This window comes from Pelobates fuscus, chromosome 4 (assembly GCF_036172605.1).
Source record: "Pelobates fuscus isolate aPelFus1 chromosome 4, aPelFus1.pri, whole genome shotgun sequence".
NCBI classification, from domain to species: Eukaryota; Metazoa; Chordata; class Amphibia; order Anura; family Pelobatidae; genus Pelobates; species Pelobates fuscus.
The window spans coordinates 233472101-233486122 of NC_086320.1; the positions used below are offsets into that span (position 1 = coordinate 233472101).

General features: G+C 42.1%; 1 protein-coding gene across 1 annotated transcript in view; it reads right to left on the reverse strand.

Annotated features, from left to right (window-relative positions):
• Window positions 1-4674: 4674 nt before the first annotated feature.
• The window catches only part of DNAH5 (dynein axonemal heavy chain 5), a 193295-nt gene continuing 183947 nt past the window's right edge, over window positions 4675-14022 (reverse strand). Inside the window, exon 79 of the mRNA XM_063451949.1 lies at window positions 4675-4913. Coding sequence (XP_063308019.1) covers window positions 4762-4913 — 152 coding nt within the window. The 3' untranslated portion in view covers window positions 4675-4761. The remainder of the gene's footprint in view (window positions 4914-14022) is intronic.

Consider the following 14022-nt stretch of genomic DNA (forward strand, 5'->3'; position numbering starts at 1 on the left):
GGAAGCTATCAGGAGTAACATAAGACTTAAATCCTTACCCTCTAATATATCCTTCTTTATATTGGGTGGGACTATGATTATGTGCGTGTCTGAGCCCTGTGCAGGTGGTGTGAACGTAGCATTACCCTGTGTGGCAGCATTTTGTACGTTGGGTATGGTGGTTACGAGATCTGTGGGGTTCACGTCAGCTGGAGTTGAGGATTCCGGCTTCTCCATTCTGTAGTCTAAGTTATTGATAGATGCCAGCATTGCTGACATAGTAGTTTGGATACTGGCTAGAGTGTCGCCAATGCTGGCTTGCGAGCTAGGCCCCGTAGAGGATTGTCTGAGAGGATTGTCTGATTGTCTGAGTTGGCCATTAGTAACTTATACAGCTCCGCTTTCCTGGCGGTAGCTGGGTACAAAATTCCTCTACGTCTTGAAGTCTCTAAATTCTCGCTTATAGCAGTGGTTATGGTTGGAGTAGCTGGTCTGGCCGGAGTAATTGGTAACGAGAAATCCTCTCCTTGATCCGACAGGTGAGACATGCTATAATGACATATGATAATGTATGGTAGTAACGTAGGGATTATTCTTAAGTTGTAATTTTATAAAGGCCAGATGGCGAAGAACTTAATTACGTTTGGGGAGATGAGGCCCTGCTAATTGCCAAGAGGCTGAATAGAGGCTCTATCTATGATTTGATCCTGACTGTGCCATTAATCGATGGCAGGGTATATGCCTGTGTGCTGTGACATATAAGACAGAGGGGAGAAGAAGAGTGGTACTAACTACACCCCAAGTGGGGTGTGCGTGTCCCTATCGAAAACTGGGTCATGGGGCATATGGTACCTCTGTGTGAGGATAGTTATTAGTCTCGTTTGTGACAATCTAGGTTCTGAGCTTGGGTGACTTATTAGTTAAAGGTGTTTGGGAAAAGTAACCGGTGGCTGTGCGTACCTGTAAGGGTCTTATTCCGTGACGTAGTAAGTGCGTTACTGAACACAGTTGTCTGTGAAACCTAAAATAAACTTAATTATATACACTGTATGCGATACTTGCCCAAAAATATATATGTATTTATCTTATACCTACCTTTAATGAATAGTATCCTGCTTGAGGGGTAATTAAGCGTTTTTTGGTGTTTTTTAACCGTTTGAGTTAAGGGAATGAAGTGAGAGTTAACTTTATTTGACCTAATCAGGCATAGGCAACTTATATAACTTATGACTCGTATTTAGTAAGAGAATTTAACCCTCGCGTAATGTTATTACTATATATGTGATGTATAGACCGAACTTACAGGTTGTTTGTGGATTCGTAAAAGTGCGACCGTTTAGCATACCCGTCTGTGTTGTAATAGTATTTGTGTTGATAGCAGTTCATACTGAAAAAAACATTGTATAAAGACAATATCTAAATTTGAGACCTAATTAATTCCTATACATACAGGGAGTGCAGAACTATTAGGCAAATGAGTATTTTGACCACATCATCCTCTTTATGCATGTTGTCTTACTCCAAGCTGTATAGGCTCGAAAGCCTACTACCAATTAAGCATATTAGGTGATGTGCATCTCTGTAATGAGAAGGGGTTTGGTCTAATGACATCAACACCCTATATCAGGTGTGCATAATTATTAGGCAACTTCCTTTCCTTTGGCAAAATGGGTCAAAAGAAGGACTTGACAGGCTCAGAAAAGTCAAAAATAGTGAGATATCTTGCAGAGGGAGGCAGCACTCTTAAAATTACAAAGCTTCTGAAGCGTGATCATCGAACAATCAAGCGTTTCATTCAAAATAGTCAACAGGGTCGCAAGAAGCATGTGGAAAAACCAAGGCGCAAAATAACTGCCCATGAACTGAGAAAAGTCAAGCGTGCAGCTGCCAAGATGCCACTTGCCACCAGTTTGGCCATATTTCAGAGCTGCAACATCACTGGAGTGCCCAAAAGCACAAGGTGTGCAATACTAAGAGACATGGCCAAGGTAAGAAAGGCTGAAAGACGACCACCACTGAACAAGACACACAAGCTGGAACGTCAAGACTGGGCCAAGAAATATCTCAAGACTGATTTTTCTAAGGTTTTATGGACTGATGAAATGAGAGTGAGTCTTGATGGGCCAGATGGATGGGCCCGTGGCTGGATTGGTAAAGGGCAGAGAGCTCCAGTCCGACTCAGACGCCAGCAAGGTGGAGGTGGAGTACTGGTTTGGGCTGGTATCATCAAAGATGAGCTTGTGGGGCCTTTTCGGGTTGAGGATGGAGTCAAGCTCAACTCCCAGTCCTACTGCCAGTTTCTGGAAGACACCTTCTTCAAGCAGTGGTACAGGAAGAAGTCTGCATCCTTCAAGAAAAACATGATTTTCATGCAGGACAATGCTCCATCACACGCGTCCAAGTACTCCACAGCGTGGCTGGCAAGAAAGGGTATAAAAGAAGAAAATCTAATGACATGGCCTCCTTGTTCCCCTGATCTGAACCCCATTGAGAACCTGTGGTCCATCATCAAATGTGAGATTTACAAGGAGGGAAAACAGTACACCTCTCTGAACAGTGTCTGGGAGGCTGTGGTTGCTTCTGCACGCAATGTTGATGGTGAACAGATCAAAACACTGACAGAATCCATGGATGGCAGGCTTTTGAGTGCCCTTGCAAAGAAAGGTGGCTATATTGGTCACTGATTTGTTTTTGTTTTGTTTTTGAATGTCAGAAATGTATATTTGTGAATGTTGAGATGTTATATTGGTTTCACTGGTAAAAATAAATCATTAAAATGGGTATATATTTGTGTTTTGTTAAGTTGCCTAATAATTATGCACAGTAATAGTCACCTGCACACACAGATATCCCCCTAAAATAGCTAAAACTAAAAACAAACTAAAAACTACTTTCAAAAATATTCAGCTTTGATATTAATGAGTTTTTTGGGTTCATTGAGAACATGGTTGTTGTTCAATAATAAAATGAATCCTCAAAAATACAACTTGCCTAATAATTCTGCACTCCCTGTATAAACATATGATTTATTGGGTTTGGGATTAAGATTTATCATAGTCAGGGAGGGTAAAAAGTCACAACCTGTAAATGAAAGCAACATTTGCAAAGAGTGCGGCAAACCAACTATCATACCGAAATGAAATGGAATTTCTATTTAAGCAACAATCATATTTAAGTAACATATGTTTTACCTATTACAGTAAGCATAACCGTTTTGGTGCCTGTTGTAGGCTCATTATTGTTTAACTGTTGCGGCTGTTATGTCCAATTTCTGCCAGTAGATGGCGGTGTAGCTTTGAGACTCTGTGTATGAGTCATGTTTCGTACGTTTGTTCATTTAGTGTGTTCATTCGTGAACTAAGCTTTCGTCTGAAAACCTCCATTTGTATGAATGGTTTGTGGATTTCATCAATATAGATATTTCGTCGTACGTATAACTTTAGCCATTCGTATTAGTATTGTTCAAATGAATAGCCGTCTGAGTAATTAACCGTACGAATGAAAGAGCTGTTTACATGAACCGCTGCTTGCATGAAATAGCCGTTCATATGAGTGGTCGTTCGTATGGATACCTGGTCGTGTAAATAATCGTTCGTTTAATAGACGTTTGTGTAATTAACCGTACATATGAATAGCTGTTTATATGAACAACTGTTGGCATGAACAACCGTTCGTATGAGTGGCCATTCGTATGAGCAGTCGTTCATATAGATACCCGGTCGTGTGAATAATCGTTCCTATAACCGTCTATGTAACTAGTCACATTTAATGTAGCCATTCGTGTACAGAGGTATTCGTACATGTTAGCGCGGTTCGTGTGAAAGCACAAAATTAGTGTGGTTTGTACTCACTGTTTCCGGGTGCCTGGCGGCCAACCCGGAAATGCGTCAAGAGTACTGGGGACGTGGCAAAAACGAATCCCGGCAGATGCGGCCAGCGGGAGGGTATTTTCCTAGGGTCGGAGAAGCTCTGGGACTCTGGAAAACCACTGGTAGGCCCAAGAAACCACGAGGAAGACTGTCTCTGGAACCGGTAGCGGAAGTGACCAAAAAATCGTCGACCTGGTATGGAGGTAAGTCTGAGTTTATATAGGCCGGATCAACCCCTCCCACAACTCCAGGCTCCGCCTTCCCATATATATATATATATATATATATATATATATATATATATATATATATATATATAATATATGTGTGTGATTTCATTCTAAGTGTATGTTTATATTAATACATTTTTATAAAAAATACACTAAGTATGAATAATATATATATAACATATGTATATAATATGTGTATATTTATATACATATATATATATATTATAAAAAATATAAATACTTTCTGTGCTTTCTAATTATTATTATTTATTTTTTTCCAGCAGCCAGGGTACTGCCTGACAGCCCAGGCAGTACCCCTGCAGGCATAGCTATGGGCAGCTATGCCAGCCATGTGATCGCTCTGAAGCGGATCGCCACAGAGGTCAGTAGCTGATCGATCCAGGGGCTGAAAGTGACTACAGCAAGCTTTAACAACCTCCAAAAGTTATTTATGACAATTAAATATTTTTTTGTTGTTTACTATTTTGTATAATTTACAAAGTTGTAATAGTGTAATAATCCCATTTTTTCTCATAAGAATTTAGATAAAATCACACATTTTTACAAAGAAAGGTCATATTTTCTTTATTAGCACAACAAAAATATAGATCATTTACGATAGTCAGCTGTTAAATAAATAATTTAATAAAAAGTCAGATGGTGGAATGTAAAAAATTAGCAATCTATTTCACATCACAGAGAAGTGCAACACCACGTAATATCCAGTGCTCAGGAATTGGAGTGGATTTTAGATCAACTGCAGCAATGTAGTTGAGATCAGTACGTACTGGTTTCTTGTATATTGGACAGGAGTAGAGGCGTGGATCTCTTGCGGCTATAAAAGACAGAATGAAAAACAAAAGTTATACATAACCTAAAAATAAATGCTCAAATACAATATAAATACAAATCACTGTTGAGTAGATATACCCCAAAAGGCAACATGCATGCTTTTAAATATGCATTTTTTCATTATTTCATCATTATTAAAAAAAAAAAACCCTTGCAAAATCTGCACTTCTCTTGTCTGCATCTTTGCTAAACCGCCCTCCCCTACAAACCTCGACCAGACTTTCTGTGGTTGTGCAATCAGAGTTCCCAATACAGCTCAATGAGAGCTTTACAAGGCAGGTGATCTAGACAATTGCTGCTTCCCGAGTTTAGCTACACTGAACCAGGAAGTAACAGGATATGTTGTCTGCTGGAAAGCCAGGGAGTGTAACTAGGTTAGTTTATAAAGTAGTTATTTTCTATTAAAATCTGCACTTCTTGCAAAATGAAAAAAAGAGGACACACTCTTCACACAAAGTGCTTTAAAAGGTTGGCGTTTCCCTTTAACGTTGCTTATTTGTTTGACTATGCAAAAACATACTTTTTACAGTTTTGGTGAACACACTTAAAAACATATCTGCTCCAGGCAAGGAGCACGAAGGGTCTGCAAGGAGCAGAAAGAGTCTGCAAGGAGCAGGAAGGGTCAGCAAGAAGCAGGAAGGGGCAGCAAGAAGCAGGAAGGGGCAGCAAGAAGCAGGAAGGGGCAGCAAGAAGCAGGAAGGGGCAGGAAGGGTCAGCAAGGAGCTGGAAGGTAAAGTAGCACAAAGGTAAAGTAGAAGAAGCAGAAAGTAGCAGAAAGGGTCAGCAAGGAGCAGGAAGGGACAGAAGGAGCACAAAGGTAAAGTAGGAGAAGGAACAGAAATGAGCAGGAAGGGACATCAAGGAGCAGAAAGGGTCAGCAATGAGCTGGAAGGGACAGAAGGAGCAGAAACATAAAGTAGGAGAAGGAGCAGAAATTAGCAGGAAGGGTCTGCAAGGAGCAGGAAGGGTCTGCAAGGAGAAGTAAGGGTCTGCAAGGGGCAGCAAGGAGCAGAAAGGGTCTGCAAGGGGCAGCAAGGAGCAGAAAGGGTCTGCAAGGAGAAGGAAGGGTCTGCAAAGATACCGTAGAAGCACAAAACTAAGGGAGCAGAAAGAATCAGAAGGGGCACAAAGGTAAAGTAGGAGAGGGAGCAGAAAAGGGTAGCAATGAGCAGAAAGGGACAGCAAGGAGCAGAAAGGGATTGGGATGAGAAAGGAGCAGAAGGGCGCAAAATAAGCAGAAAGATGAAGGAGCCAAGGAGGAGAGAAGACATTGTCAGAAAATAAAGAAGACTGTGTCAAATGAAGGAGAAGAAAAGGAGATTAGAGCAGGAAAGACAAGTGAAGTGAATGCTCCACTTTATTCTGGACACCACATCATAATGCTTTGGTACCTAGGCCTGGCAAAAAACTTTGGACCTTCTCATCTCCCCAGGTAAAAAAAAGTGTCAGGAAGCACAGAGTGCCACTGGGTAGGGGTGTCGCTGATTGGCTAGAGCAGACAGTTGGCACTCTAAGCCAATCAGTAGCTCCCCATTCGTAAAAAAGTTAAAAACATTTTTATGAACCGGGAACTAGCGATTGGCTTAGAGCGTCAACTGATCACTCTAGCCAATCTGCAGCACCCATGCCGGACGTCAGTCTGCACTTCCTGACACTCAGAAGCCGAATACCACTAAGCGACCTGGAGATCTGAAGGTGTAGGAAGTCTTTGGGGTCAAACCATTTGAGAGCAGTTTAACCCCTTAAAGCAGGGGTGGGCAAATTGTGACCCGCGGTCCACATGCGGCCCGCCACAGAGTTTTTTGTGGCCTGCCAAGCGGAGGCGGCTCTTTGAGGGCAGACTGTGTTGGGTCCTCGGTCAGTGACCGAGGACCCAACACCAGGAAGGGGCCCGTTGGCTTGCTCCGCTTGCCACCATCGCAGACACCGGTCCAGAGTGAGCAGAGCTGCAGACCATGTGTCTCGTCTAAAACTGGCCAATCAGAGCGTTCAAGCGGGTTACCAAGGCAACGCTCTGATTGGATCTCATGAGATTCATGGTCTGCAGCTCTGCGGAGTTGCAGACCAGAAGTAATGCCCACCGGACCCCCAGGGAGCCTACCGGACCACCAGGGTTATATTAAGGTATGTAGTCTCCTCTCACATCACCCCCTCTCCCTCACCATCAACCCCCTCCCTCAGCATCACACCCCCCAACATCAACTCCCCTCCCTCACATCAACCCCCCCACCATCACCCCCCTCCCTCAGCATCACCCCTCCCCACCGTCAACCCCCCTCCATCAACTCACCCCCCTCACCATCACCCCCCTCTCACCCCCCTCTCACCCCCCCCTCTCCCTCTCCCCATCACCATCACCCTCCCCCTCTCACCATCCCCATCACCCTCTCCCCATTGCCATCCCTACCCCCTCTCCCCCTCCCCTTTTCCCCCTCCCCATCATCCACCCCCTTTCCCCCTCTCCCCATCACCCAACCCTCTCCCCCTCCCCATCACCCACCCCATTTCCCCCTCCCCATCACCCAGCCCCTCTCCCCATCACCCTCTCACCATCACCATCACCCTCTCACCATCTCCCTCTCACCATCACCCTCTCCCTCCCACCATCTCCCTCTCACCATCTCACCATCACCCTCCTCTCCCTCTCACCATCACCCCCCACATCATCACCTCCCTCTTCTGGTCACCATCACCCCCCTCTCCCTCTCAAATCACCCCCCCCACACCATCACCCCCTCTTCCTCTCACCATCACCCCCCACACATCACCTCCCTCTCCCTGTCACCATCTCCTCCCTCTCCCTGTCACCATCACCCTCCCTCTCCCTGACACCATCACCCTCCCTCTCCCTGTCACCATCACCCTCCCTCTCCCTGTCACCATCACCCTCCCTCTCCCTGTCACCATCACCCTCCCTCTCCCTGTCACCATCACCCTCCCTCTCCCTCTCTCTCATCACGCCCCTTTAATGCTGTGACATTAGTTGACTTTTACAAAACTTTGTCTGCTGAAAAATTGTATGAAGAAATTTGCTGGGAAAATGTTCTCTATATTTGGGTCTACATATATTTGTGAGCAAATTTTTTCTTGCATGAAGATCAACAAGAGTAAATATAGATGCTTAGACATTAACTTGCAGGCTGGGATGAGAATCTCAACAAGCAATCTCACTCCTGATTTTAAAAAAATTGTAGAAAAGTGTGATAGGGTACATTTGTCTCATGGATTGATTCTAAAATTAAATGTGCTTGCAGCTATAGATGATATGAAATTAGCACAATAAATAAATTGAATAAAACTACCACTATTTTATTTAATTTATATTTATTGATTTTTATGATACAATTTATACCTTTTCTGAAATGCAAAGTTAACTAATTAATGCAATCATTTTTAAAGGTGCGGCCCTCCGCTAACCTCCGCTCCCACAAAGTGGCCCCCAAGCCAAAAGAATTGCCCACCCCTGCCGTAAAGGAAAGAGACCACCCAGGGGCTACCTGGCATCCGCATTTTTATTTAGATGAAGTTGTTATGGTGACCAGAATGTTCCTTTAATTTGCTTAAAGGAACACTATAGTGTAAGGAATACAAACATGTATTCCTGACACCATAGTTGTGAAAACGCTATTCACCCTGGCTTTATGTGATAATGACTATGCCCCTTCTCTTTCATGACACTGTCAAAAAGGGATCAAGTGTGGATGTCATTACAATTATGCCCCCCCTGGAAAAATTCCTGCGGATGCCCATGCACTCAGGCATGGATTTTAGAACTCAAACTGAATATTTCTCAAATGTCCACATCCTCATGTTTATTTTTAGCAATGAGCCATGCGTACGTACCTGGGTTGTCCTCTAGCTTGAGACTTTATCATTTTATGCTTAAGTACTTAGGGATTCCAATAAACTTTGATGTGCCAGGATTTTGTGCAAAACTTTTTTTTTTTTTTTTTGGATAATCTTTTTTATTGAGGTAGAGTCAAAGGGATATTGGGCTCGCAGGCCCTTACAGTGCGGCACAATAATGATCATAATAACATTCGAGTCATCAAACTATGTCTATTACATAACATATCAGTTATAGGTGCAGGCATTAATACTTTAACAATATGGATTTGGTAACAATAAGGTTGTGCATCATACAGTATAACAATGTAGAGGTGGCTATCCCCTTATGTTCCTCTTTGTCATCGTCCCGCTGTCGTGAAGTTTGTGAACCCAATGTCGGTCAGTAAGTTAGTACCTCTATGTATTTCACTCTGTTTTGTGTGTTGTGTCATAAAGAAATAGAGTGAGAAAGGAGAAGGGAAAGGTGGGGGAAGATAAGGGTGTGGGGGTGTAGAGGTGCCCCCTCTTCTGCGTTAACCTCCTCTCCATGTGAGCGCTACGCGGGTAGGTTTTGTGTTACCCAGATGCTAGTGGTGATTTTGTGCAAAACTTGACAATAATAATTATTATATTAGTAAGACTTTGCTAAATTCTTTTATCTGGTAAATGTGAACCTTATTTTGTAATTATTACACTGAATGTATGTTTGTCGCTGAATGTTTGTATATATGTCTCTGTATGCATGTATGTAACTGTATGCCTTTATGTCTCTGTATGTACGTATGTATGAATGTGTCTGAATGTGGAAATTTGGCAGTAAGACATGGACAAAATGGATATACTTGCAAAGCAATTAATGAATAACTGGATAGACAATCTGCAAAACATTGTCTGCAGATTGTGTTACATGCCAGATAAATAATTTCTGTTAATATTCAAAAACTGCATAAATGTTTGTGAACTATATCAGCTCAAAATATAATAGACCAATGTAATATAAAATGGGATGGAGACTCATTAAGTTGTTCTGCACTCTGCGAGAAACTTAAATAAATATAGGTGGGATGCAGGGCTGCCATCAGAAATTTCGGGGCCCCTGACACAGTTCAAAGTGTGGGCCCCCTGGGCCCGCCCCCGAGGGCCCATTCTGAGTCCACCCACAAGGATGGCCTGTGTGGTGTGTAAAATGGATACAGATTGCACATTTGTATAATTAATGTAGTTTTGTGTGTTTTAGATAAACTGTGTGTTTGTGTGGTGAATGCAGAGTTTGTGTTGTTGTTTTAGTGTGTGTGTGGTGAATGCTGTGTGTGTTTGTGTTGTGGTTTAAGTGTTTGTATGGTGAATGCAGTGCATGTTTGTGTTGTGGTTTTAGTGTGTGTATGGTGAATGCAGTGCATGTTTGTGTTGTGGTTTTAGTGTGTGTATGGTGAATACAGTGTGTGTGTGTGTTGTAGTTTTAGTGTGTGTATGGTGAATGCAGTGTGTGTTTATGTTGTAGTTTTAGTGTGTGTATGGTGAAAGCAGTGTGTGTTTGTGTTGTGGTTTTACTGTGTTTATGGTGAATGCAGTGTGTGTTTGTGCTGTGGTTTTAGTGTGTGTATGCAGTGTGTGTGTTGTGGTTTTAGTGTGTGTATGCAGTGTGTGTGTTGTGGTTTTAGTGTGTGTATGCAGTGTGTGTGTTGTGGTTTTAGTGTGTGTATGCAGTGTGTGTGTGTTGTGGTTTTAGTGTGTGTATGCAGTGTGTGTGTTGTGGTTTTAGTGTGTGTATGCAGTGTGTGTGCTGTGGTTTTAGTGTGTGTAAATGTGGGGGCTTTATGTAAAATAGGGGGCTGCATAACGGGGTGTGGGGTGAGAGGGGAGCTTTTTTGGTGGCATTTTATTCCCCCCTCCCTGCTTCTTACCTGGCCAGGGAGGGGGGAGATCGCATCCCTGGTGGTCCGGTGGTCTGGTAGAGGGAGCCAGCCGCTGTAGAATGCAGACGGGGACCAGCCAGCACATCCTTACTCTCCAGCAGCTCCTGCTTGTAAGTCTCGCGAGCTGTGCTTTTTGCCGCGCGGAGCGTTGCCGTGGTAACCCGTGACGCTCTGCCGGCCGCGGAGCTCGCGAGAGTTACGGGCAGGAGCAGCTGGAGAGTTAAGATGTGCTGGCTGGTCCCTGTCTGCATTCTACAGGTAGCCGGGGCCCGAGGTGAACATATAGATAGCGATAATCGCTATCTATATGTGCACAAATAGAATGTGGGGCCCGGGACTCCCAGAGCAGTCCGGGCCCCCCAGGACCGCCGGGCCCATGACAACCGTTATGGTTGTCATGCCCTGATGGCGGCCCTGGTGGGATGAACCATTAAATTTACGCTTGGGTTGAAGCCCCTGGTGTTTTTGCCACCTAGCAAAACGCCTGGTGGCATGTTCTAATTAAAATTATGAATAGGTATGCAAAGCATTTTTGTATGGGTACCATAGTTTGGAGCATGGTAGCTAGCAAAAGGAAAATGTACAGAACATTTTCCCAGGGCAAAGATGCTGTACTATTGCTGCAAGTTTAGAGAATGCCTGGTTCATGGTTATGGGAAAGAGGTTTAAATTGTGTCTCTATCTTGTTAGTTGACAGTTAAATTTTTATACAAAATCCCTAGGTTGGATGACAATATTTGACTGGTCAATTACAAAATAATCTCCATGAAAGAGTCTCTATTCTTGTTAATGCACACTCTCAAAGGGTGTTGTGTCAGTTACTACAATTTAATGTGTTGGTTTTTTTTTTTTGCATTTGAATTTAGAGAATAGAGAAGAAGTGGTCTAGAAGACCAAATAAAGCAAACAAGTAGTAACATTAAGGGGAAGAATAATACATATCATATTTCTGCTATTCCAAAATCACTGCCATTCCTGTTATTGCTTCAAGGGAAATTGTATACATGCATGATTTATAATGAAGAAATTATATGGATTAATAGCAATAATAATAAAATTAAAAGTGATATTGTGCTTATTCTTTATATTTTAGGTTGAAGTAATGGGACCATTTTGTAGATCAACAAACTCCCAAACTCTTTGAAGAGTTTCATACTTTGGTCTACAAAATTAAATCTACAGAAACCTGACAGTGACAGCCATGTAACATGAAGACCTGATCAAACTTTACCAAATTAACTATCAATGTTAACTACCTCTTAACTGTCTATGCTGTCATGTGGTGCAAGGCTTTAAAGCCCATTGATAGCAAACTTCATGCAGAATAAGTATCAGCAGAGGATAAAACTCTGCTGGTACCAATAAACAGCAGGTATCTCAAAACTGCAGCTTTTCTCTATCAGCTGGGGCCATCTTTAGTGGCCCCAGGCTTTTTGTATGAGTTTAATACCGTTCTAAAAGTCAGCACAGTATGCATTTCATTAAATAGGCGTTTAGATAGCTATAGCTAGATCTTAACCCTGCTCACACTAGGAAACCGGTATCAGTAGTTACTGTACAAAGAAACCAAATAGAGAAGTACAGTTTTAGACCTGTGCCTGTTAGGGTCATTAATAAACACCTTAATCTAAAAAATAAAAACCTGTGTGGTCCTGATAAAATCCTAGCAATGTTGCTGGAGCTTAGTGCACCGGCAATTGCTATGTCGCAACCTTAATCAATTAATCCCTCCCTGGTGACTGGATACATCCCAAACTTTGGAAAACTGCAAGAGTACTACTACCTTTCCATGAAAGTTGTGATATTTTATTACAAATAATTTATAACTATAAATAATAATAATAAATATTAATAATATGACTTTGGTTTCCAGTTATCGCCTGATATCATTGCTCCCTATATTGTCAAAAACCTTGAAAAAATGTGTTCACACGCAACTATGAGTATTACGAACAATCAAACGGTCTAACCCCTGATAATAATAATAACAAAGTATTTAACCAGGAAAGGTACATTCAGATTACTCTGGTTTCCAAGTACATCCTGGGGATGATCAATTAGGTTTCATCCAAATCACTCAACTACAACTTCCCTCTTAAAACTTTGCAATGACATCCAAACTGGCATGAAGCAAGGAGACCCAATTGGAGCTATTTCCTTGATTTTGCCAAAGCCTTTGACAAAGTAGATCATGGAATTCTATTGCAAAAACTTAAAAACTCAGGTATTGGCGATGATCAACTAACCTGTTTTCAATCATATATATCGGATCAATCACAATATATGTCCATTTCTAACAGTGCCTCCTTCCCTCTCCCAGCCGCGCATGCTGTTCCCCAAGGCTCCATACTCGGCCCCGACTATACCTATACACATTCATAAATGATCTGCCTAACAAATGCAAAGCCTCAACTGTACAGATGTATAGACGACACAGTAATCTACGCTAGCAAACCAAATCTATCACAGATTTCAGAGAGGTAGAGAAGTGGATCACAAAAAACAAACTTTTCCTAAACACAGAAAAGACTGTCACAATGATCTTTGGAACAGTATTAAATTGCAAAAAATACAACATTTCCATCTAAGCGTATAAATAAAAACAAGTAACACACTGACCACAGTCCATTCTTTCAGATACTTAGGTATGTTGCTAGACCCCCATCTATCTTTTGGCCTCCACATTGAAAAACCTTCATCAAAACTATATAAAAACTAGGTGCCCTGTACAGCAACAAATCCTGCCTATGCCCAATAGAAACAGCTTGTACAGCAAATGTTAATGCCAGTCCTTGATAAGTGTGAAGTAGAGTATGCACTTGCACCACAAACCCACATTCATAAACTTACTACATTGTATAACTCAATTTGCCGCTTTGTGCTACAATGTAATTACATGACCCACCATTGTGACATGTTAAAAGAACTAAACTAGCTATCGATGGAATCCAGACAAACCCTTCATCTTTACAGCCTTGTGTTAAAGAGCTTCTCTGGGAATCTCCCACCCTAGCTGAGTAGAATGCTCTCCCCGGCTGTTCTCACCTCCTATAACATTCAATGCAGTACCAGCACTTTATTTAGTTGACCACAATACAAAAAGAAAGTAGCTTGATCATCATTTTCCTACAGAGCAACGCACCTCCCGGGTACTTTCAAAGCTACCCCCAGCCTAAAATCCTTCAAGAGATCCCTCTCTACATATCTCAAAACAGAATACACCTGTAATCATGGTTGATTATATTTTTTACCTGCTCTATATGTTGTGTATTCATATTATTTTGTATTTTTAATATTATTTTGTACCCTATTGTAAGGATCAAGCTCAACCACAGAAAGTCTCTCACT